We start from the raw sequence: 23,072 nt of genomic DNA on the forward strand, positions 1-23,072 counted from the left end.
GCGTGGCCTCGGGCAGTAGGGGCGGGGCCTTTAAATCCCTGGGCCCTTTAAATCACCGCTGGAGCACTGGGGCTCCCAGCTGCCACTGTCACTACCAGAGGGCTCCAGCGGTGATTTAAAGGGCCTGGGGTTCCCGGCCGCTGCTACTGCAGCCAGAGCCCTGGGCCCTTTTAAGTCGCTGCCAGAGCCCCGGGACTCCCGGCCGCCGCCGCTACCCCAGGGCTCCGGCAGCAGGGCTCTGGCGGAAATTTAAAGGGCCAGGGGCTCCAGCCGCTGCTGAGAGCCCAGGGCCCTTTTAAATTGTCGACCTGGGGAAGCTGCCTCCTGCTGATACGGTTGGCTGTGCATCGACTCTCACTGGTACGCCATACCTGACCGCACCGGCTTACTTTCACCTCTGCCTGAAACTGATTCTAAACTAGGATCTACAGTCTGGCCTCGAGGCCCAAAATTTGGATCCAGATCTGGCTTTTTCAACATCTTGACATTTGGAAGGGTGTGAGAGATCCAGGGGTTCATCTTAGCCCATCTTTTGTTCTTTGCTTTATGTAATCCTGTATCATTCTCATTGCAATACAGATTCGTTTGTACTAGTCATGCATGAATCTAGGACCCAGATACTATGGTGATTGGTGATAGATACATAAGGTGGGATACTGGCTCCATTGACGTCAATGGCAAAACCCCCATTGGCTTGAGTGGGGCGGGAGTTCACCCACAGATTGTATTGTCAGTTGGTTTCTTTTTGTATTATAGCTGGAGATGGCGCCATGAATAAGGCTGAGGTTGCCCAAGTGTGTCCATTCCAAGCCCCTGTTTTCAAATGTTCATTCATAACTTTAAACGTTTCCTTTTCTGAAACTTTTACTTTTGGGGCTGAAATTTTCCAGGCTTGGTAAATGATTCTGGAAAGTTTGAGCAAAAAATATGGTATAATACGCTATTTATACTATTTGAGAAGCAGTTTGTGATCATGTGATTAAAGGTTATCTTATACAGGTAATGTTTAGACAGAAGGTGTCAGAATTAAGGTTGTGTGTCCAATCTTAACTTTGCCATTCCCTGACTTCAGAGTGCTTAGCTGAGCAGCCTTAATGTTCTCTTGGTGTAGTTTTTCTATATGGAATATAGGCCATTATGGGTCTGATTATGATGATGAATAGCAGCTTACTTCATAGGCCACGGAGCCTGGGAGGGCCAACCGGGCCATGGTCTGACCACCTTTTGGCAAGGCCAAACCTGATCGGTGATGTGACCCTGCAGGCCAAGTTGCAACACCACTCAAATTTGGAAGGGGGTAGATGTAGGAGCTCCCCAGTTGGAGGGCGTCAAGCTGCTGGTGGGAGACGCACCCGAGAAGGGAAGAGAAGCGTCAGGGACTAAGGGGCGGGGAACCAATTCCTCTACACACTTTAAATAACAATCTGCAGGCCCTGCCTTACTTCAGCAGGCATCTTGCTAAGGAAGTGCGGTCCAGTGGTTAGGGCCCTGATGTATGACTTGGGGGAGCTGGGTTCAGGGCCTGTCTCTACACCGATTTTCTGTGTCACTTAGGGCCAGATTTTTAAAGGGAATTAAGCCCCTAACTTAATTCTTAAGTCACTTTTGAAAATGAGTTAGGTGTAGCAATGCTGAAAAGAACAATGCCTGAATACCTTTAACAATCTGGGCTTTAGCCGTTCTGTGCCTCAGTTCCCCGTGTGCAAAATGTGGATAATAGCACTTAAGATATGGCCAGATTCTCAGGTGATGAAAGGTGGCATCACTCCCTTGACTTCCATGGCGCATTGGTGATTGACAACTGCTGAGGATCCAGCCCATGGACTTCAGTGCATCTGCTTGGAAAGTAAGGTGCTACTCAGTGTGAGGGTATCAGCCTCTGGCTGTATAAACAGTTTGAACTTTGGGCTGTTCTATTGCTTACTTTGCGTATAAACCAATGTGTCTTTAACTAATTCTAAACTACGGATGCTTTATTTATTGTTTAATATAACAATGTTACCAACTACAGACCAGACAGAGTGTCCTCAGAGACATCATCACAGGTTAGTGCAACCTTACTAGTCGTTAAAATACAATTGTACTGCCATTGATCGCACTGCTCGTTAATGTCACAGTGGTTCCCATGTGCACAGTGCCGCCCTGTGCTCTTGCACTGCTTGGGGAAAAGGTTCCCTCTCCTACCTGGTTTGCATAGGCTGAAGGAATCAGAGGAAACTGCATCCCGTTGATGACAAAGACAACATCAGGCATGATCAGGTTGCTGTAGGTAATGTCATACTAGAGGGGACAAGAAGGGAATCCTCTTATGAAAGAAACAATGAGCCCACCGTGCTGAGCATAAAAGATGAAGGTGGGCAAGCTTCACAGGGTTTGGCTTTAGCCTGAAATCTTCATGATTTGTTTGAACAAACGAACCCATCCAATGCGCTGATGGCCTGTCACAAGAATAAACAATCCAGATGATCATCAGCACCCCATCCTGGTGGTTGGTAGTCCATCGCTGATGGCAATGACAATATTGTCAGAGTTCTTGTCTATGGCTACACATATGACAGTGAAGCCTGAACCCTGATAGACAGAGGGCTTGGGAAGTCCATATCTGGGACGTTTGATGATGCAGCTCTACGGTGCCTTTCAGCCTGCAGACGATTTTGTCGATGCTGCTCGAACCTGTTACATGCTGATCTTGTCAGAGACCGCCAGTGAGTCCTGTTCTGAGCCATTTGCTCGAGTTCCTGGAGACTGATGCCAGCCCACCTGAGCCTGCTCTTCAGGTTACCTTATCCTGATAGGTTTCAGAGTAACAGTCGTGTTAGTCTGTATTTGCAAAAAGAAAAGGAGTACTTGTGGCACCTTAGAGACTAACCAATTTATTTGAGCATCAGCTTTCATGAGCTATCCGATGAAGTGAGCTGTAGCTCACGAAAGCTTATGCTCAAATAAATTGGTTAGTCTCTAAGGTGCCACAAGTACTCCTTTTCTTATCCTGATAATCATCCCATAAATAGCTAGACAACCACAGATATAATGGAGATAACAAAATATACCCCAAAACAACAAGGAGTCCTTGTGGCACCTTAGAGACTAACCAATTTATTTGGGCATAAGCTTTTGTGGGCTAGAACCCACTTCATCAGATGCATGGAGTGAAAATACAGGAGCAGGTATAAGTACATGAAAGGATGGGGGGTTGCTTTATCAAGTGTGAGGTCAGTCTAATGAGGTAAATCAATTAACAGCAGGAGGAAAAATAACTTTTGAAGTGGTAAGATAGTGGCCCATTCCAGACAGTTGACAAGAAGGTGTGAGTAACAGTAGGGAGAAATAGGTATTGGGGAAATTAAGTTTAGGTTTTGTAATGACCCAACCACTCCCAGTCTCTATTCAGGCCTAATCTGATGGTATCCAGTTTGCAAATTAATTCCAGTTCTGTAGCTTCACGTTGGAGTTTGTTTTTGAAGATTTTTTGTTGAAGAATTGCCACTTCGAGGTCTGTTATTGAGTGACCAGAGAGATTGAAGTGTTCTCCTACTGGTTTTTGAATGTTATGATACCTGATGTCAGATTTGTGTCCATTTATTCTTTTGCATAGAGACTGTCCGGTTTGGCCAAATATACCCAGACCTTCTGGTCCTCAGCCAACCCCCTGCCGCAAAAAGCCCAATAGTGGACTCAGATCATGTAGTGTTAAAATATGGTCTGGGGCCAAATTCCTCCCCTAGTTCTACTGGTGTAACTCCAGTGATGTCCCTGGTGGAACAGAATGGGGTATTACTGGTTTTCCATGCACAGAGACTTATTTGCAAAGGGCTATAAAATACTTCAGAGGCAATTGCTGTTTAAGATGACAGACAGATAACAAGAAAAATGAAAGCAAGAGAACCCAATAAGGGAGCACAGGAGGAGTAACAGACAGCAGGAGCTCTGAGAACAAAAGGAACAGGGCTCATAGACGCTCCCAGGCTGGCAGACTCTAAGTCTACACAGTGATAATAGACCCGTGCGGCACAGCTGTGGCTGACCTGAGCCAGCTGACTTGGGCTTGAAGGGCTTGGGCTGCAGGGCTATAAAATTGCAGTATAGACATTTGGACTTGAGCTGAAGCCTGGGCTCTGAGACCCCGCCAGAGGGGAGGGTCTCAGAGCCTGGGCTCCGGCCCGAGCCTGAATGTCTACACTGCAGTTTTTAGCCCCACAGGCTGAACTCCACAAGCCCGTGGCAGCTGCCCAGGCTCTGAGACTTGGTGCAATGGTTTTGTATTGCAGTGTAGACTTACCCTTGTGATGGAGTGTTCATGCCACATTTCACCTGAAGGGGTTAAGGTAGCTTGGAAGGGGCTAATTAACTTAGTAGGCTGCACCCAGGGGAGAATTAGGCTGGCAGGCCTAAGGGCAGATGAAGTTCAGCTGAGCAGCTATAGGCTGCCTGGGACAAAGCTAGAAAGCTGAGCCTAGAAAGGGCTGTAGGAGAAGTAGCCTGTAGTTAATCTCTGGGAGTTTGAGTCTGGCCAGAACACAGAGCAGGGAAGGCGTGATGAGGTCTGGGAGAAGCAGACTCTGCTTGCTGGATAGAGAATCCTTGTGCTGGAGCCCGGGGCAGTGGGCAGGCCTGTGTTCCCCTACCTGCCATGGGGAAAGTGGTATAGTCTTAGGTTAGAGGATTTCCAGGAGAGACTTTTCTACCCACAGCAGAGGAAAAGAAGTAGTGACTGGCTGGAGGGCCAAGCCATGAAGAAGGAAAGAGGGATCTTGCTGACTCCTAATGAGTGCGTGCAACTGTGGCCAGAGCAAACAAAGGAACGGGGCATCAGACCTGGATGGAGCCAATCCCCAGAGCAGCCAGGAGGAGGTGCCCTAGCGGTGAGTGAGCCCCATGACAGCCCAGTTTAGAAATGCTGGACTCTTCTGCTGAGCAGCTAAACTCAGACGCTAAAACCCTGTGTTTAAATGTAGAGTAATTACTACTGCGTCACACTGGCAGGCAGGCCCCATTCACTCCAGTCAGGCTACAAATGGGGAGTGGAAGTGGCTCTTTGGACCAGCAGGAACCAGGGAGCTAGGACAGAGGCGGTCTGGCGGGGAAACGCTAGGAATAACCAAGCTTGGGCTAACGTATAAGCTGCATTACTGGTTTGGAGTTAGCAGGGAGTCAAGGCCTAGGCTTAGTCAGGGTCGGCATGCCCTGCTGAGAATGGGGAAGGGACCCTGCCCCTTTGCAGGGCAGTACATAGATGCCGTGACAAAGCTTTTAAGAAGGGATCTGGCCCGGCATGGCCCCTGTGGCATTCTGTATGCTGCTGCTGGCAGGTGCTGGCACAGGCCAGAGGAAAGTGCCTATATCCGCAATCGCCTGGCAGCCGGCAATCGCCAGGCCATTCGCTGTGATGCTGAGCAATTGCCAAAACAAAGGGTGTGCTTGAGTTTGAAATGATTCAAATCTTAACGATGCAGGTGGTGCTTTAGAACTTTTTCCTAAGAATTAAACCCTGATAATGGAACACAAACACATGTTCTCGGGCTCAGATCCTGAGCCTTTCGCTCACTGTATGTGCTGCCTTTACTCATGCCGGCTCCCACTGACTGCACTGAGAGATCTGACCCAGCACGGACTTCAGGAGCTGGACCTGTCTAAAGACACCAATACAAATCTGATCCAAAGTCCGTTGAAGCGAATGGGAGTCTTTCAGTGGCTTTGGAACAGGTGCCATTGCCAGATCCCCAGCTGGTCCTAGCTCCATTGACTTTAACTGAGTTACAACAACTTACACAAGTTGAGAATCTGGCTGTGTGTGTCCTACCCAGTGACTTGAATGGTGATAAGTAACAGGGCTCTATAGAGACTGTTGTAAAGCTTATAGAATTTGAGAGAGAATGAGGCCTTGTCTACATGGGAGAGTTTTACCAGTAGAATTATACTGGTATAGTTATGTTGGCATAATCCCCTATCTGCTTCTGGTATAAACGGAACCAACTAACAAACTAAACTGAAAAAAGACACCTCCTGGAATAAGTGTGTGTACACAGGTTACACTGATATTACTGCATCACTTTAAATTTGCATATTAGCTTCTACCGGTATAACTTTACCATGCAGACCAGCCCTGAGATCCTTTCCATGGGCGCGGACTATTATAAAAGTGGGTGTCACTCCACTGATGTCAATGGGGGATGCTTAAGCAATGGGTCAGTCACGCCAGGTTTGAAAATCATTCTCTGGAGTAAACAGGGGCTAGAGTGGAACTAGTGAATAGAGGCTAGGCCCCTAGCCTTGTGGTTTTTGTACTCTCGTTCCAGGAGTGAGTAATCTAAAGGTCTGAGCAAGTGGCTCAGGGTTTGGACCTTAGCTCAATATTGTATGCATTTTGTGGGGCAGGTTCTGCCATGGGACATTCACACATACAGTAATTTAATAAGGCTACTAAAGGAAGCTCATCTGAGATGCACAGTGACTCGAAGCCCAGACAGTCCCCCATTTATCTGATGGCTGCCACCTTGGCCAGCGCAGCTGGGATTGAACCTGGCACCTCCAGAGCTAAAAGCATTAGCGGCTACAGCTTGAATTAAAGAAGCAAGATTCTGCAGCTAGGCCTGTAACAGATTAATTGTGACAGATATGGCAATTTCCTGCAATATCTTTGGGAGATGTTACTGAATTGAGTTTAAATAGTTTTGGAGTCCACTGAATTATAAATGCAAAGTTTATATATTGTTCAGGGATTGAATGTAGCTTCTCTAGTGGGGAGATGTGGCCATTATGAAGCTTGGGAAGGTTTACGAGCATCACAGGACTATTTAACACAGGCGAGTTTTACGGTCTCGCTTCTGACTGCAGAGTAGATACAACCTGAGTCTGAGGGCCTGATCCTGTCAGCCCTCCACCAAATTCAACCAGGTTTGGGCCCAGAATGAACTAAAGCAAGACCAGGTGGATTTCTCTTTTGCTAACTGGTTTTTACTGTTTCTGGGTTCACCAATTCTTGCAGTGCATGAAGTGAAGCAAATGCACTCATGATAAAATGCGGAGACTAATTTACTTGGTGGTTTGAGGCTGGATTTTTTTATATAGATATTACATGCACAATTTTTTGCATCAAATATTAATAACTAGAACATCAATTTATAATGAGATGTGGAGCTTTCCACTTCAATCCCAGGCATGCATTTGATGACTTTCAAAGAGGGAAAACTTTTCTGGTATATCGGAAGCAACCCGGGTTTGCAACGACACAAAGAGAACATTAAATAGCAAGTGACACATAAGTGCAGAAGAACTGAGCTTGGCATGTCAATAAACAATGCAATTAACCTCTAGATAGCAGCCTTTGATACCCTTGATGATGAGGTTCTATTGATTTCCCTGGCAGGAGAACATGGGTTCTTGCTTCATTGTTTGTTCTTTTTTCACACAAAGGATGGATGTGCGTAATTGCTCATCCATCCCCTGGGTTTTCTCTTCGGAGCTCCAACCAGGTTCTACATGTCCCCCTCAAGTTGTAAAGATAGTGTGATATCCCAGGGCCTGGGTGAGCTTGGGGGAATGGCTGATAGAAATCTGGCTAAATCTAAGGCTGAACAAAATGAAGATGATGCTGATAGATCAGCTGAAACATCTAGAGAGTATGGTACAGCTGGGGACTTACCTCTCCCCATCTTCACCACAGGCTATAGATGGGTCTGGATCCCTGATTCCTCCTGCAGTCTCAGGTAGCATCACTTGGGGGTGATAAAGCACCTCTTTCCATCTGCGTTTGGTTCGATATTTCTCTCTGATCCAGGCCTTGCCATAATTATCCACTGTCCGAGCCCCAGACAGGGTTACTACTTTGTGTCCTACGTGTCCTTACCCTGTCAGAAGCTGCAGTGTTTGGGAGCATCACCGTAGAATTCAGAAGCACTTATTTATTAGGTTCTTGTTTATAGCACTTACTTCTGAAGACCATCCAGAGGCTACAGCTACTGCAGAACACGTCTCTCCCCATTCAGTGGACCACTGTGTGGGGAGCATATTACACTAATTCTCCCCCCGGCTTTACATTCATTTCTGGGTGCATTTCATGGTGTTGATTTTTATCTTCAAAACTGTCCAGGTTTAGGTCCTGACTAGAGCTGGGCAAATAACTGATTTTTCGATTCACTGGCAACCCTGAAAAACAGGGGGGGTGAGGGGTGGGAATCTGTTTGGGTTGAACCAAAACGGTTTGGAATTTTCAGCTAATCAGAAAAGTTTATTTTTTAAAAAAGTAGGCCCAATTAAATGTTTGGGGCATTTTTTAATAAAAGTAAAGGAAATGAAGGGCAAGACAATTTTTATCTCCTGCTCTCTTTAGATGATCTTTGCACGTTTTGCACATAGCAAGCCTTTGAGTGTGATCCCCCCGCCCTTATAAATTAAAAACACCTTTTAAATATATTTAACACCCTTATAAATGCTGGAGGCAAAGCAGGGTCTGGGGTGGAGGCTGATGGCTCACGACCACCCATGTAATAACCTCATGACCCCCCTGAGGGATCCCGACCCCCAGTTTGAGAACCCCTGCAGTAGATCAAGCCATACTATTTGATGCAGTATCTCTGTTACAAATGATAAGTTTAAAGCTTGTAAAATTGAAGACAAAGATAAAAGAGGAAGTTACTTCACAACTTAGGAAGAGTATGTCATTAAATCTAACTAGTTAGCAGTTATAGTGACTCAACCTACATCTCCTATGTGTGAAACAGACAGCATCTGCTGTCTTACATGTTTTAAAGGCTTAGGACTGAATTATACCAAGGATTCTGGCCTATAGGTGGGTGTATATAACACTATTGTTAGTAAGCTCCTTATCTTCTGTATTGTCATTACAATCAGTTTCTCTGAATACAATGTTTAGTAGCGCACCTTTCTGAAAAAGATGGTGGAACCAAAATTGCTAGTGACCTCTAAGTTTCTGCTTGATGGGTACCTATTGGAGATGGTCTAGAAAATGCCGTATTCTGGGTCCTTTCCAGTCCTAATGTAAATCTGTGACCAGCATATTCATGTGTCCATCTATTTAAGGGTTTGTGTAATTCAGTCTCCTCTATGTTGGGTGTCTAAATGCTATAACATTGCTACTTTAGTCAGTTTTCATAATACAGAGATGCTCATAAAAATGCCATAGATTCGGGGGTGCCAGAACAGTTTTTATGGGGGGGGGCGGGCTGAGAGCCATTGACCCAAACCATAAACCCTGTATATGATGGAAACCACTTGAAGCCAGGGGGTGTGGCAGCTCCCTAGTTCCAGCACCTATGCATAGATTAGCTTTCTGGATAATTCCACCTTCTCCAAGGTCTTCGCTTCAATACGGTTGAAGAATAAAATGCTCCCTCCACGAGGTGGCAACAGAAACAAGCATGTGTTCGATAAAGGAAAACGTCTGGAGTAAGATAAGTGACTCAGGATGACGGGTATGTCTGCTATGCATGTCGAGTAGAGCTTGTCCACATTTTGACCGAAAAACAGGGTTTTACAGGAAAATGTCACTTCCAGGTTACATTTTATTTTTTTTTCAATGGGAAATGTTTAACTGCGACCATGTTTTCGGGGTTGAGGTGCACTTTTCGGCTTGATATTTTTCCAGAACGGAAATGGAACAACAATTTTTATTAGAATTGAAAAGAAACAAAAAACAAACTTTTCAAACGTTCTGTGACAAGCGTGTGTGGGGATGGGGGAGAAACAAAATAATAAAACCTGAACAAATGTATTGTTTGAAATTTCTGGCAGGGGAATTAAAAACCCTCAGTTGTACAACCAGTCCTCATGTCTAGTGAAATTCACCCCAGGGCAGATGGCATGAGACCTAGGTACGATCCTAGCCTCATTTAAGCCCTTAGGGTAACTGTAGTGGGGTGGCTGCCCCACTCCTTTACTAGGTGGGGCTTCAGCAGGCCAGGGAGGCGGTGCACATGGGCAGCCAATCAGAGAAGGCCTGCTAAGGAGCCCATCAGAGGCTGAGTGAGAGACAGCCAATCTGAGCCAGGCTCAGCCATATATAAAGGCTGCCCAGGGAGGGAGCAGGCAGTCTCTCCCTGACTGGCAAGGGAGGAGGACAGGCTCCTTTGTGGAAAGGTAGCACCTTGGACAGAGCAGAGCTGGGGAGCTCTGGCCAAGGAAAACACAGGCTGCCGGCCTAGGCCAGGCAGGTGCATAGGGCTGAAGGGGAAGTGGACCAGGGACAATAGCAGGAAAGGGGAGAGAAGGAGGGCAGGGAGGCTGCCACTAGAGGGTCCCTGGGTTGGGACCCAGAGTAGCGGGTGGGCCTGGGTCCCCCCCCTTCCCCTTGTGCTACACCAGGCTGAAGAGGAGCGTGGCCCCATCCAGGCTGTGGCTGGTCCCAGTGATAAGGGGCTAGACTTAGAGGCTGCAGCAAGCCACTCCAACAAGGTGCAGATCGTGTACTGCCGATAACACCAGACCCCAGAAGGGGGTGAGACTGGAGCAGTGGGTACTGCCGGAGGGCAGTGTCCTGAAGAGGATGCTGCTGAGCGGGGAGCAACAAGGATCCCTGAAGCAGCAGAGCAGACGAAGGGCAAGGCACCATGCGAAAAAGGTGCTCTGTGACTGGACAGAGCTAATTCCCAGAGCAACCAGCAGGAGGTGCCAGTGGTGGTGAGTCCTAACCCCGTCACAGTGACTTTAAAGACCATAATCCCTTATGGGGGTGTATGTCATTGTGAAACTGTATTACTCCTTTTTCTGCACAGTGCACTTTTTAGAATGTCAAAGAACTCCACCTATGTGCTGCGATAGTGGCCATTTTGTTCTCAGCATTACTGCAGCTTGTTAGAGGGGGGTCACGCACTGTGCTCGCGCTCTCTCTCTCTCACTCCCACCCCAAACTTTACTTCTGTTCATTCTTGTTGCTGTTTTCTTTAGTTTTAAAACAGTCATTCCGACTGAATGCAAAATTCTACAGGGGTAAGTGGATAGTGGTCCCTTGAATTCAATGGAGTTGCTTCCATTTACACCAGCAGAGAATCTGGCTCTGAAAGTGTATCTTGGTGTGCAAAACAAAATGAGAAACTCACTAGCAGGGTATGTGTTGTCACGTTCTGCTCTAGCAGCTGGTCCATCATAGGGTAACAACCTACTTCTGCAACAATCTAATGGTCTTACTCCTTTAGCTCAAGCCAAGCCCTTTAGTTCTTTAGTACATACAGAGAATCGTTCCACTAACGCTTATTTTATTTGGTTCCAACAATGAACTAGGATCCACATGGCATGTCCCCAGAAAAGTGCCAGATAAGTGTCACATCAGCCCGCTCACCTATTATAAGACTAAAGATGATGTATCCTAGTCAATAAGACTCTGCAAACTCAATATCTCATCTGATGTTCCAGATAAAATTAAGTGGAAAGAGACAGATACAGCCTTTCTCTCACCCTTTGCCTGCCTTGTCTAGTTAGATTGTAAACTCTGAGCAAGGACTGTCTTTCTTTCTATAGTTGTAAAGAATAACAGGGTCCTAACAGCAGTTGCAGCCCTATGGGTGCTACTGTAATGCAAATGAATGGTCTAGTGCTGAACTAGATGGCATAAAAATTGAGACCTCAAAACACAGTTTTACCATTGTATGTTTATCATAATACAGTCAAACACACAGGTTTCCCACGTACCTATTACAAACAGAATGTTATTTTCCCAGTGAACAGGGTTTTTGAATCCATTCCAAAAAGTTTTTTGCATTGCTTCTATCTTCTTGGAAACAAACCTCCATTTTGCAATAGCTGCTAAAATTAAACCAGAAATCAAGGTCAAATGACGCAGAAGGATCTTAAACAGGCCTGTAAAAAGGGCAAGTGCATACAGGCCTCTGAACTGATAAAATTTCCTGAAGGTAACGTACTACATATATTAGTGAACAATATTTAATTGTATTTAGTATATTTTTGGAGTGAGCTCGACAGACCTAAATGTAAAGACCAGCCTGTGATATCGTAATGATAGGATATCTGAAGCTTACGCAGATGCTGAGTAGGGTGTGAATAACTAAACCTTTCCTTTTTGTATTACATACTTTCCCTAAGGACTGATTCAAAACCTACTGAAGTCAATGGAGATACTGCAACTGACCTGAATGGACTTTGGTTCAAGCTCCTAGTGAATAAATGCTAGACTTAACTGAAACATTACGATAAAAGGTTGTATCTGGGTGAGCACCTAAAGGGAAATCAAACCGTTCAATAATTAAAGGGACACACAGTATAAAAAACGGGTTGGGCTGGTTTAAACTAGTGTCAATGGTGGATTCTCTGTAACTTGGAGTCTTTAAACCACGATTTGAGGACTTCAGTAACTCAGCCAGAGGATAGGGGTCTCTGGCAGCAGTGGTGGGTGAGGTTCTGTGGCCTGCAGTGTGCAGGAGGTCAGACTAGACGATCACAATTGTCCATTCTGGTCTTAAAGTTTGTCTCTCCACTATTACCCATGTTGAGTAGTAGCTGATTCTGCAAACAATCCCATGAAGAACGAATAGGACTGCTTGTGGAGTATGCTACTACACAACATGTGTGTGGATGCTAGCATCTGGTCCTATCCTTAAAAACCTAACTGTTAATCATTATAGCTTGGATTAACAGCTGTGCAGAGGATGGAAGTTCTGTTTTGTGCAGGATTCTGAGACTTCAATGTTTAGCTTTGTTCTAAATCAGGGTAAAAACCCACCATATTGAAATTCTCTGCAAATGACACAATCATTTCAGGTTGATTTTAAACAATAAATTGACACAGTTGTTTAATTTTGATTCTTTATTATATTTTAATATAATAAAATTTAATGACAAGTCACCACAAAACAAAAATCAAAAGATTTTATTCTGAAAATGTCTTTCCCATTTTGATATTGTTGGAGCTTTTTTCCAATTCTCTTCTAAAAGGAGATTCCACTACAAACAACCAAATTTCGCAAAGCATTTTGATTTGATGGACCTGGATGTTCTCTCAAAATATGGTTCTATGAAAGTTTCTCTGACCAGCTGAGACTTTCAAAAATGAAATGGGGCGGGGGGGAGAATGTACACTATTTAGTTTGCAATGTTGTAGTAGCTGTGTGGGTCCCAGGATCTCACACACACGGTAATAGCTTTTATTGGACCAACTTCTGCTTGGTGACAGAGACAAGTTTTTGAGCTCCACAGAGCTGCTGTTCAGCTTAGCATTTCACTGTGGTTGGTTAATGAAACTCGGCTGTTTAATTTCACCTGCTGTTTATTTTCAGTTCCTATTCCCCTGCACTAGTCTGATTGTAAAGCCTGTACTCACCCTGATCAGTACTTACTCCCAGAGTAGACCCACTGGATACAACAGGACTGCGTGGAGCAGCTGCTGTTGGTGTGCAGGGATGTGGGGTTTGACTACAGAGGCCAAAGTTCCTCCTCCTTTTGCAAGGTGGAGCTCTGGTGTAGACGGCACGGAGCAGATCAGACAGTGGATGCCATAAGCTGCAGCCTGCCTCTGGTCTTATATTCTTTTTATTCAAGCATCCCATAACTGTTAAGCATAAGCTCCATGCCTTACTAAGAATAACAGCACAGGGCTTATTTGGGTGAGTAAGCACTTAACCATATGAGTGAGGGTTTTTTAATCCTGAAAACCTTTCTTTCTAGTCAAACCCCTTCGTTCCGTTATATAAAATAAATGTTGGGTCTGAAGTATTGTTGACAGCATCCCCCACTTTTTTTACATGCGGAGTGACATTTTCAGAAGATGTTGGAGATTTTCAAAGGGCAGTTAGGCACCCAGCTCATTGAAAGTCAATGGGAGTTAGGTGAGCGCACACACGCTCGTGAACAAAGCACTGGATGTGGCCTCAGAAGACCAAGGTGCTATTCCTGTCTCTGCCACTGGTCTGCTGAGTGACCACGGGTAAGTCACTTTGCCTACTTGTGCCTCAGTTTTCTCAGCTATAAAATGGGGATAATGATCCTAACCTCTTTAGTAATGCATTTTGAGATCTACTGAAGGCTGTGCTTAATCAGTGCTCAATGTTATTTGTGCCTTTGAAAATCTCCCTCTACCTGTGTTTTGTCTTTACACTCACTGTAGAATACTTGGTGGTGGTGAAGGGAAATTAAAAAAGGTGTTGGGTGGTGCTCGTTTCAGAGAGCAGTGCTGCCCGGTCCTCCAGCTGGGAAGGGCTCTGAAGCTCCATCCTGTTTGCTAAAAGTCTATGTTCTTGAAGTCTACTGAACACCGGAATCTGCCATCAATGAACCTGGAGCATATAAAGTTTGGCAAACACGGGCAGGTGTGGTGTTGGCGTTTTCCAAGGAAAGGGACCTTCAGCAGAAAATGGAAGAGACAAAAGACACCGCAAAGAATGTCAGAACTTCAACCACAGAGCAATGCTAGGAAAATCCTTGGCTGGGTGAAACAGACTCCTCCCTGTCTTCCTGTAGGTGTTTCATGTGTTTCCAGTGACAATGGGCCAAATCCTGAAGTTCTTTGCTCTGGCCCCAATCCAGCAAAGCACTTAAGCTAATGGATAACTTTGGCCATGTGAGTAATCCCCACCGGCTTCAGTAGGACTGGTCAGGCACAGTATTGTCAACGCCAAGTGCTCAAAACTCAGGACTCAAGCCCCCAAAACTCAGGGACTTGACTTGACAAATCACGGGCCTTTTTAAAAAGTATTGGCTTATTTAATTAGCCTCCTAGTGTCTGAGCTTTCGGAAGCACCCAGGTCTTGTTTAACCAGCTTTTCTCTCTAACCATGGGGGTTAGCAACTGCCTAATTTTAAAATGGAATTTGAGGTTCTCCCATAATGGCATGACTCCAAGAGCTGGTGCCTTGTGAGAAAACACCCGCTGCGACCAGACTGACAATAAAATGGTCAAAGTGGGCAACACTGCAAATCAAGGCCTAATCCTGTAGCTCTGATGGGCAGCACGGGTCCCCTTGCTGACCACGGGATTCCTAGCAAGAGTAAAGGGTTGCAGGACTAGGTGCTTGGTCCTGACTCGGGTATCCTCTTGGAGCTCATTTGGACCACAGCCAGCTGAGGCTTTCAACTCAGAACTCCTTACAGTCATGAGTGAATTTAGCCTGGCAATTCCAGGGAGTAGGGTGATCAGGTGTCCGGTTTTGGACCGGAACACCCAGTCAAAAAGGGATCCTGGCGGTTCCGGTCAGCACCGCCGCCTGGGCTGTTGACTGTCCAGTTTGTGGTGCTGCCGTGCTGCACAGCAGGGCTGGCAGCTCCCTGTTAGCCGCCACGCCACGCCGCATGGCTCCCAGGTCGGGAAGCAGCCGCCATGTCCGGCTCCTAGCCTGAGGGGTGGCCGGGGGGTGCATGTGCTGCCCCGCCCGCAGGTGCAACTCCCATTGGCTGGGTCAGGGCAGGTGAGGAACTAGCGTGAGCCTCATCAGGTGGCTATTGAGGAGTCATGTGCTGTCAGGTGTCTTGATGGTACAGGTGGATAAATACAGTTCTCCTTCGGATTCTCCCTTAAAACGTGCTAGATTCACAGGCCTCCCAGCATGATCCCCCTGCCCAGCACTTCCCCGCTGTCTGCCGCTAGGGCTGTCCTCTCACATCTCGCATGCATCTGTTAGGCTGTCACCCCTTAGGGATAGGGGCCTTGTCGCTGTACGTGTTCTGAACAGAGCAGTGTACGCTCCCCGTGCTCTGTAGACAAGTGGAGCTTCAGTCGGTGCCTTGCAGTGCATTGCAGGTCGAGTTCTGAGCTGAGCTGGGAACAGAACCCAAGGGTCCTGCATCAGAGCCCACTGCTTTCACTATTGGACAATGCTGCCTCTTTCCCTTGAAACTAGGAACCAGCATTTTTCATAGAATATCAGGGTTGGAAGGGACCTCAGAAGGTCATCTAGTCCAACCCCCTGCTCGAAGCAGGACCAATTCCCAGTTAAATCATCCCAGCCAGGGCTTTGTCAAGCCTGACCTTAAAAACCTCTAAGGAGATTCTACCACCTCCCTAGGTAACACATTCCAGTGTTTCACCACCCTCTTAGTGAAAGTTTTTCCTAATATCCAATCTAAACCTCCCCCACTTTTATACTGGGGTGCGTGAAGTTAGGCCTTTAAAGTGGGGATGGAGGGGCTAAGGCACCCAATTTCCCTTGAAAGTCACTTTGGCTCCTTTGACAATCCCAGTGGGCAGTGACATAAGAACAGCTTGACTTTCAGAGGTGCTGGGGTCTGCAGCAGGCCCCCCCTCCTGTTTTTGTCTCATTCTGCTCTTAGGTTTCAGAGTAGCAGCCGTGTTAGTCTGTATCCGCAAAAAGAACAGGAGGACTTGGGGCACCTTTAGAGACTAACACATTGATCTGAGCATAAGCTTTCGTGAGCTACCGCTCACTTCACCGGCTCCCTTAGTTCACTTTTCATAGATTTAGAGATTCCCGGGGCAAAACTCTAGTCTGACCCCCTGTCTCACCTCGGCCAGAGAACTGCATCCCAATAATTCCTGGAGCAGATCTGGTAGGAAAACACCCATCGTGATTTAAGAATGGTCCGTGATGGAGAACCCCCGTGACCCTCGGTAGATGGTTTTGGTGGTTAATGACCCTCCCCTGTTAAAAATGAATGCCTTATTTCCAGCCCGAATTGTCTAGCTTCAACTTGCTCCCTGTTCTCACAGGGATCGGAGAACCAGACCCTCAGCTGGTGTGAGCTGGGGAAGTTCCATTAAAGTCAGCCATTCTGCCTGCATTGGGACCTGCTCACAATGAGTATCCTAGAATCAGAGAATAGCAGGGGTGGAAGGGACCTCAGGAGATCATCTAGTCCCACCCCCTGCTCAAAGGGGAACCAATCCCCAATTTTTGCCCCAGATCCCTAAATGGCCCCCTCAAGGATTGAACTCACAACCCTGGGTTTAGCAGGCCAATGCTCAAACCACTGAGCTATTGCTCCCCCATGAGAGTTAACTCAACTGTGATGCATGGTGCTCCTGATTCTCCTCTCACCTCTCCAATTCCGCTGGAGCCGGTCCTGATTGCTGACATGCGTGAGAGCAAGATCAGGTCCTGTGAAGTGTAGTGGGAGGAGAAGTTTTGGAGTAAGATGTGCTGTTGTGTGGGTGTTTGTGAATGGGGGACTAATTGCACCGGATCTCTGGGGGTGAAAGGAATACTGATTGTCTCCTTGCCTCTAGACACTAGAGAATCCATAGGGACATAGGCCTGCCGCGTTATGAAATCCTGTCCCTGCTGTCACAGGCAACCCTATCAGAATCCCATTCATCTACTGACCAAACTCCACCTTCAAATCACTTAGGTTGTTTGACCCCCCACTACTTTTACTGCGAGGCTGTTCCAGAACCTCTGCTGGTTAGAAACCTGCTTCTAATTTCCAGCCTCCGTTTATTCCTGGACAGTTTATCCTCCATTGTTCTTGTACCAACGGTGTCCGTTAGCCTCAATGGTTCTTCTCCCTCCTGGATGTTTATCCCCTGATGTATTTAGAGAGCCCTGGGAACCCCTTGTCTCTTTCTGTAACATATAATCTCGGGCAAGCTCTCTGCTTTCCCCAGGGTGGTTCAAATTTGCTTCTAACCCTTCACCTGCCATGTGAACTGCTGAGTCCTTGCTCCATCTCCTGGTGGATGTAGCACACACTAGAGAGTAGTGACTGTGGGGTTTGCAAATTCAGTGTGAAGTCCTGGCCCCATTTAAGTGAACTGGGGTTTTGCTGTTGATTTGGTTGGGGGTGTTGGGATTTCACCCTTTGATTCTATTCCTAACTCCAGCAGGGGCTGCATGAGTCTAGGCTATGCAGGATTGTAGCTGTGTTGGTCTCAGGACATCAGAGAGATGAGATGGGTGAGCCAATATCTCTAATTGGTGAGAGAGACATGCTTTTGAGCCACAGTTGCTAAACTTGTTTCCCCCCCACCCCGCCCCAGAAGTTGGTCCAATAAAAGCTATCGCCTTGCCCATCTCATCTCTCTGATCCTGGGCTAGCCACTTAGGGCTAGACATTCAAAAGAACGTGGCATCCATTTGGGCGGTAGAATAAATGGACAGATTTCTGCAACAGCTCATCATGCTGGCCCCAGCTGTGTCCTTGGCGATACTGGCCTGGAGCCTCTGATTATGCAGCCATTACAGGAGTGGTCTCATTGAATAAAGGTTGCAGAATCTAGACCTCTGTGCCTCAGTTTCCCCTAGCTTTAACATGAGGATAATGCCTCCCTCAGAGGGAGACTTATACAGCACATGGAGGTCCTCAATAATGAAAGGAGCTGAGCAGGACAAATTATTGGGATAAACTATCCTTTGGCTATGAGCAGCCATCGTTTAGCTGTTACCTGTTTTTGCTGAAAATTAGGGGACACCATGAGATTCACCATTAGAACAGCCAGGGTGGAAAGGGCCTGGATTCCCCAATGTCTTCAACTGCCTCCTTCGCCTCTCCTCCATTTGTCCTTCTCATCCCCCATCTTCTCTCCCTCCTTTCTGGTATTAAATGGGAAGGTGAGGTGACAGACATTTATCTCCTGTCTTTTCAAAACAATCCCTTATGAAATTTAAGCCTCGAGAATGTATCTTTATTTCCCCTTGGCGGTGATTTTAATAAAGTCTGATTCCCTTCTGAATCTTTCTCCATCTCCTGCAGGCTGATCCTGGGCAGAAAGCCCTGCATTATTTACTGAGTCTCCCTCCTAAGAGATCAATGTCTGAGGAGTTATTAGCAGAGTCCCTCAAAGGCCTTAGCGACTGGTGCTAAGTACTTCCACTTTGGGGTAATGCTAAAGCTTTTGTGTTGCGTGCTGGACAAAGCCACAGAGTTCTGAAGGTTCACGGACGTTATCCTGGCTTCTGGTTTGCTTTGTTGAGTATTTAGAATTAAATCTCAAGTGACAAAAGCACCTTTCTTTAAATAAACTGTAAGCACAGATTGAGCCCCCTGGAGCCACGTGCACAGCACGACTTGAGCTGTTAAACAGGCTTGTACAGCTCTGGCCATAGGCCAGCAGTGACCTGTAGAAGCTTTGACAGGTTGATGTTAGTAGAGTGCTGTTTGTGGATCTGGCTGGAAGCGTGAGTGGTCATGGTAGGGGAAGCTGGGTGTTAGGACTCCTGGATTCTCTTTTCAGCTCTGCATGTTTGGATAAGCCTCTCTGTGCTGGTGTAGATGGGGGAAACTGAGGCACAGATTAGGCACCACATGTCATGCAGGGATTCTCTCCATTTGAGAGCAGAGCCCAGAGTGCTTGAGTCCCAGACCAGTGCCTGTCCCACTGGAGTATACATCCACAGATGGATGGCATCGTGCACCCTGATCCCTGAAAGTCCTTCAGATTACAGTGTGATATGTTAAACTGTAAAAATTACAAGCTGTCACTTTAAATCCTAAGGGGTTTCCTTGTCTTGCTAGTAGGCTGGGGCAGGGGGGGTCTGTAGGGAAGTCTGCAATTGGAAGTCTGCAGAGAGCCAGTCTAGAATAAGTTGGGATGAGTTGTGCCTCTGTTTTAGGGAGCAGCCTGTTTTCTCTCTCTCTGTTCTGGGTTCTTCTATGTTTATCAATCTGAATTTTGAGAAATGAGGTAATGTTATGTTGCAACCTTCCCACAAGAGAATTCTCTGTGTATGCCATGAACATACCTTACAGGATCTGGTTAGCAGGGTTATAGCACTGCCTAGACTAATGTGATGTGCCATTTAAAAAAAAATACTACCTTTGAACTCCTCCCTCCCAACAAAGAGTTGCTCTAGAAAATATAGCTGCAGCAATATTGAAAAAGATCAGCCCCTGGGCCATTGCTTAGACGAGGCTGTGAAAGGGTTAAGGGCATACCTTGTGACTGAACGGGTGGCATTCATCTCCTTCCTGTCCCAGCGGAGTGCACATCCTGAGTCCTCGAAGCCACAGGCTGATGGCACAGCATGTCCCGGCTCCACACTGCAGATCCCTCTCGCAAGCCTAACGGGGAGGCAAAACAAGCACCAATTAGCTGGAGGTGCATTCAGATCAGCTTTACTGTGAGCAGGGGAAATCCCTGCTCCAGGGCGACAGGTAAATAAGTCAAGCTGCACTGGCAAGTGCTTCAAAGACAAGCATCTATTCTTAATGGGAACAAGAGACCCTTTAAAAGCCACATATCTCAGGTTAAGTTGATGAGGGCTTGTGGTGAGAGTGAGAATCCGATTCTGGCTAGAAGGGCTTTACACAAGCTCTTCTGACATGTTCAGGACTCAGATGCCAACAGGGAGAAAAGGTCTTTGTGCTCCTGAGGCTGACAGGTGATGCACGAGGTGAGCTAGGGAAGCCAGCCATGCTGAGTTCAGCATTAAACCAATGGCTACATAATAAAATAGTCACTGATTCGTTTGCATTACAGTCAGGGATCAGGACCCTGGCGGAAATCACTGTTGCTCCCACTGAAACTAACAGCCATGCTCATTTACACCAGCTGAGGATCTGGCCCCAAATCTTTCAGTTTTTGGCTCCCAGATTCTAGAGAATGAAAGCTTGGAACCGGTAACGTGTACCAGAAGATCATGGTTCTAGGCCCAAATATTCTAGGAAACGCTTAGAGCTAAAGCAAGCTATTTTCTTTTGACAATCTGCACAGATTTGAACTTTGGAAAGTAGGGACACTTTTCAAATCAAAGACACAAGTGGATCCCTACCTAGCATTTGTTTCCTGTATCCAAAATCACCAAGCTACTGTACAGTGCAGCGTGACAAAATGCTCCACTTGCTCCAAAATGCTCCATGTTTGAGACATTTGGCTAATACCAAGCAAGCTGATACCAGTCAATGGGAGATTTGCCTGAGACAGGGCGGCAGGTTTTAGCTTCTCAGCTGCTGAAATTACATGTGTGGCTAGAATCAGATCCCCTCCCTCACACTGCCTGGTCGTTTATTTCACAAGTGGCCCTACTGAAATCAGTGGGATTTTTTTGCTGCTTTGGAGAATCTTTACAGTTTACTTGGTGGTGAAGTGTCATAATTCTAGGGTTAACTTTTCATTTTTTAGAGTACCATTTGGGAATGGATGAAATGAAGTGAAAAAGGCCTTTGTTCTGTGTGGCTTTATCAGACTAAGAATAGCCACTAGATTTTTTTTTTTTTTTTTTTTTCATAAAGGAAGATAGTGGAGCTCATAACGGAAACCAGTGGGATAGAATTGCAATCTCTTCTGGAGTATTTACATGTGTGTATTGAGAGAGAGGAACTATAAAAGTTTCAATTTTTAAAACAAGCTAGATTTGATCAGTAAAGTGTAAAAACTTTAAACCTTTTAGAAGGAGAGCCTGATGCTGATCCTGTTTAAGTCAAGAGTAAAACTCCCAGCTGTGGGACCAGGATCAGGCTGAAATTGCACAGAAAGGCAGGTGTGAATTATATTTTGTTAGGGAGGGAAACAAATTGTACATTCCTTTTTTGAAATGAAGCTCTCTTCTTTAAACAATTCTTTGGGCATAAGAAGTCTCCACTACAAATTTATTTGCAGGGAGAATAAAGGGATATTCTAGGATTTGCTCTCTTTCATGAGAGAGTGAATCTGCTTTTTTGTATATTTTAATCCTTTTCTGAATTCATGCCTCTGAAATGGAAAACAAGGGAAGACAGGACTTTGAAATGTAAAGTAACATAAGGGGCTTTGGAGTGATGCTCAGGAATTTCACTATTCCTCTGTGCTTTGACTTCAGCCAGGCCCCTCCAACAGCTCAGAGTTCACTCTAACCCAAGAGAAGTTTAATAATATGCTCTCACAAAAGCAGAATGTATATACCTCCAATGCAAATTAACACTATTTAAATACATTAGGATATATTGCTTGGACTCTTGGCCTCTCTCCTTTTCTCTTTAAATTTGGATTTTTTTTCTCTGGGTATAAATTAATGAGACTGACATTAATTAGGATGCTGGGGCAGATAGGCGACGCTGACTTCAGTGGCGTTAGGACTGCTTATGCCAGCTGAAGATCAGGGCCTCTGTCTGAAGGTGCTGTGCTCCTCTCACATCTAGTGAAGTCAGTGACTGTTTGGGATGCTCAGTACCTCCTAGGATCAAAGCCCCCAAAATGCTCATGGGCCAGTTTGGGGCTGTCTATTAACATGTCCTGACCTTTGTGTTGTGTTGTGTTAGAACTTGACATTTTTCTCAGCTTGAAAACTTTTTAACATTTCTCTCCTCCCCTCTTTGACTCAAATACCAGTTTATGGCACTATAGTGTTATGAATAAGCGCTTATGATTCCCCCGCCTGCTTTTTATCTGCATACATTTCTCTCTGTGGGTTCATAGCTGATAAGAGTACAAAAGATGATCAGTGAGTAAGAATTTAGCGTTTAGTCTAATTCATACAAAAATCCAGTACTTTTTATCCTTCAGCTAGCCTTGTCTCACTTTGGAAATAATGTAATTAGATACGAGTGATCACAGCTTCAAACTAAGTTTCCATCAGAAACAGAAAATTAAAACCGTGCAAGCATTTCTCTTGGGTTTAGGATTGCTTATTTTTTATCACTGGTACGTTGGGACCAAAAAGTGAGCTGTTAATACACACACAATGATATTTCATTATAATTAATATAAAGACACGCTTTGAAGATATAAGCACAGTATAAATTTTTGCTGTATGTATTCTTATTTGAGCGTTCAGGAGGAAATTCTTTTCTGAATTTCAGAAAATAAATATTTTCACTACTAGAAGATGCAATTATCTTCTCCAATCTTAGGGAATCTTGTAGCACCCACATCTCGGAAGGAATACAAAATCTCTGACCTGTTCAGATGTCACATTAGATAGGCAAGAAAGTCAGACTTACCCCAGTGATGACTGCACATTTGTAAAAAGTTATTAAAAGGAAGAAGCACAAGATTTGGATGACCGTTTTCATGGTGACTAGGAAAATAAGGAAACTCTTCTCTCTCTGGCGTGCCAGAATAACAGCGCGATGTCTGAAGTCCTTGTCCCCTTTCTCCTTGCTCTCCTCCTGATGAGATCTGAGAGCACCCTCCCTCGCCTGGCTCTGTATATAACATCTCAGCCCCTTCAGTCTCCTTCACTGATGTTTTTTTCTGATGATCTCAGAATGGGCAGATGAGACCCAACTCTACTGATGTGTGG

The 23,072-nt window shown here is 45.8% G+C and overlaps 1 protein-coding gene across 1 annotated transcript; it reads right to left on the bottom strand.

Annotated features, from left to right (window-relative positions):
- Nucleotides 1-14,185: 14,185 nt before the first annotated feature.
- On the bottom strand, nt 14,186-22,842 carry PROK1 (prokineticin 1). Its single transcript, XM_077839434.1, has 3 exons — nt 22,771-22,842; nt 19,789-19,914; nt 14,186-14,305 (listed from the first exon to the last, which is right to left on the bottom strand). The coding sequence occupies exons 1-3, from the start codon at nt 22,840-22,842 to the stop codon at nt 14,186-14,188; spliced, it is 318 nt and encodes a 105-aa protein (XP_077695560.1).
- Nucleotides 22,843-23,072: the final 230 nt, after the last annotated feature.

The sequence above is a fragment of the Eretmochelys imbricata genome, chromosome 21 (assembly GCF_965152235.1).
Source record: "Eretmochelys imbricata isolate rEreImb1 chromosome 21, rEreImb1.hap1, whole genome shotgun sequence".
Taxonomy (NCBI): Eukaryota; Metazoa; Chordata; order Testudines; family Cheloniidae; genus Eretmochelys; species Eretmochelys imbricata.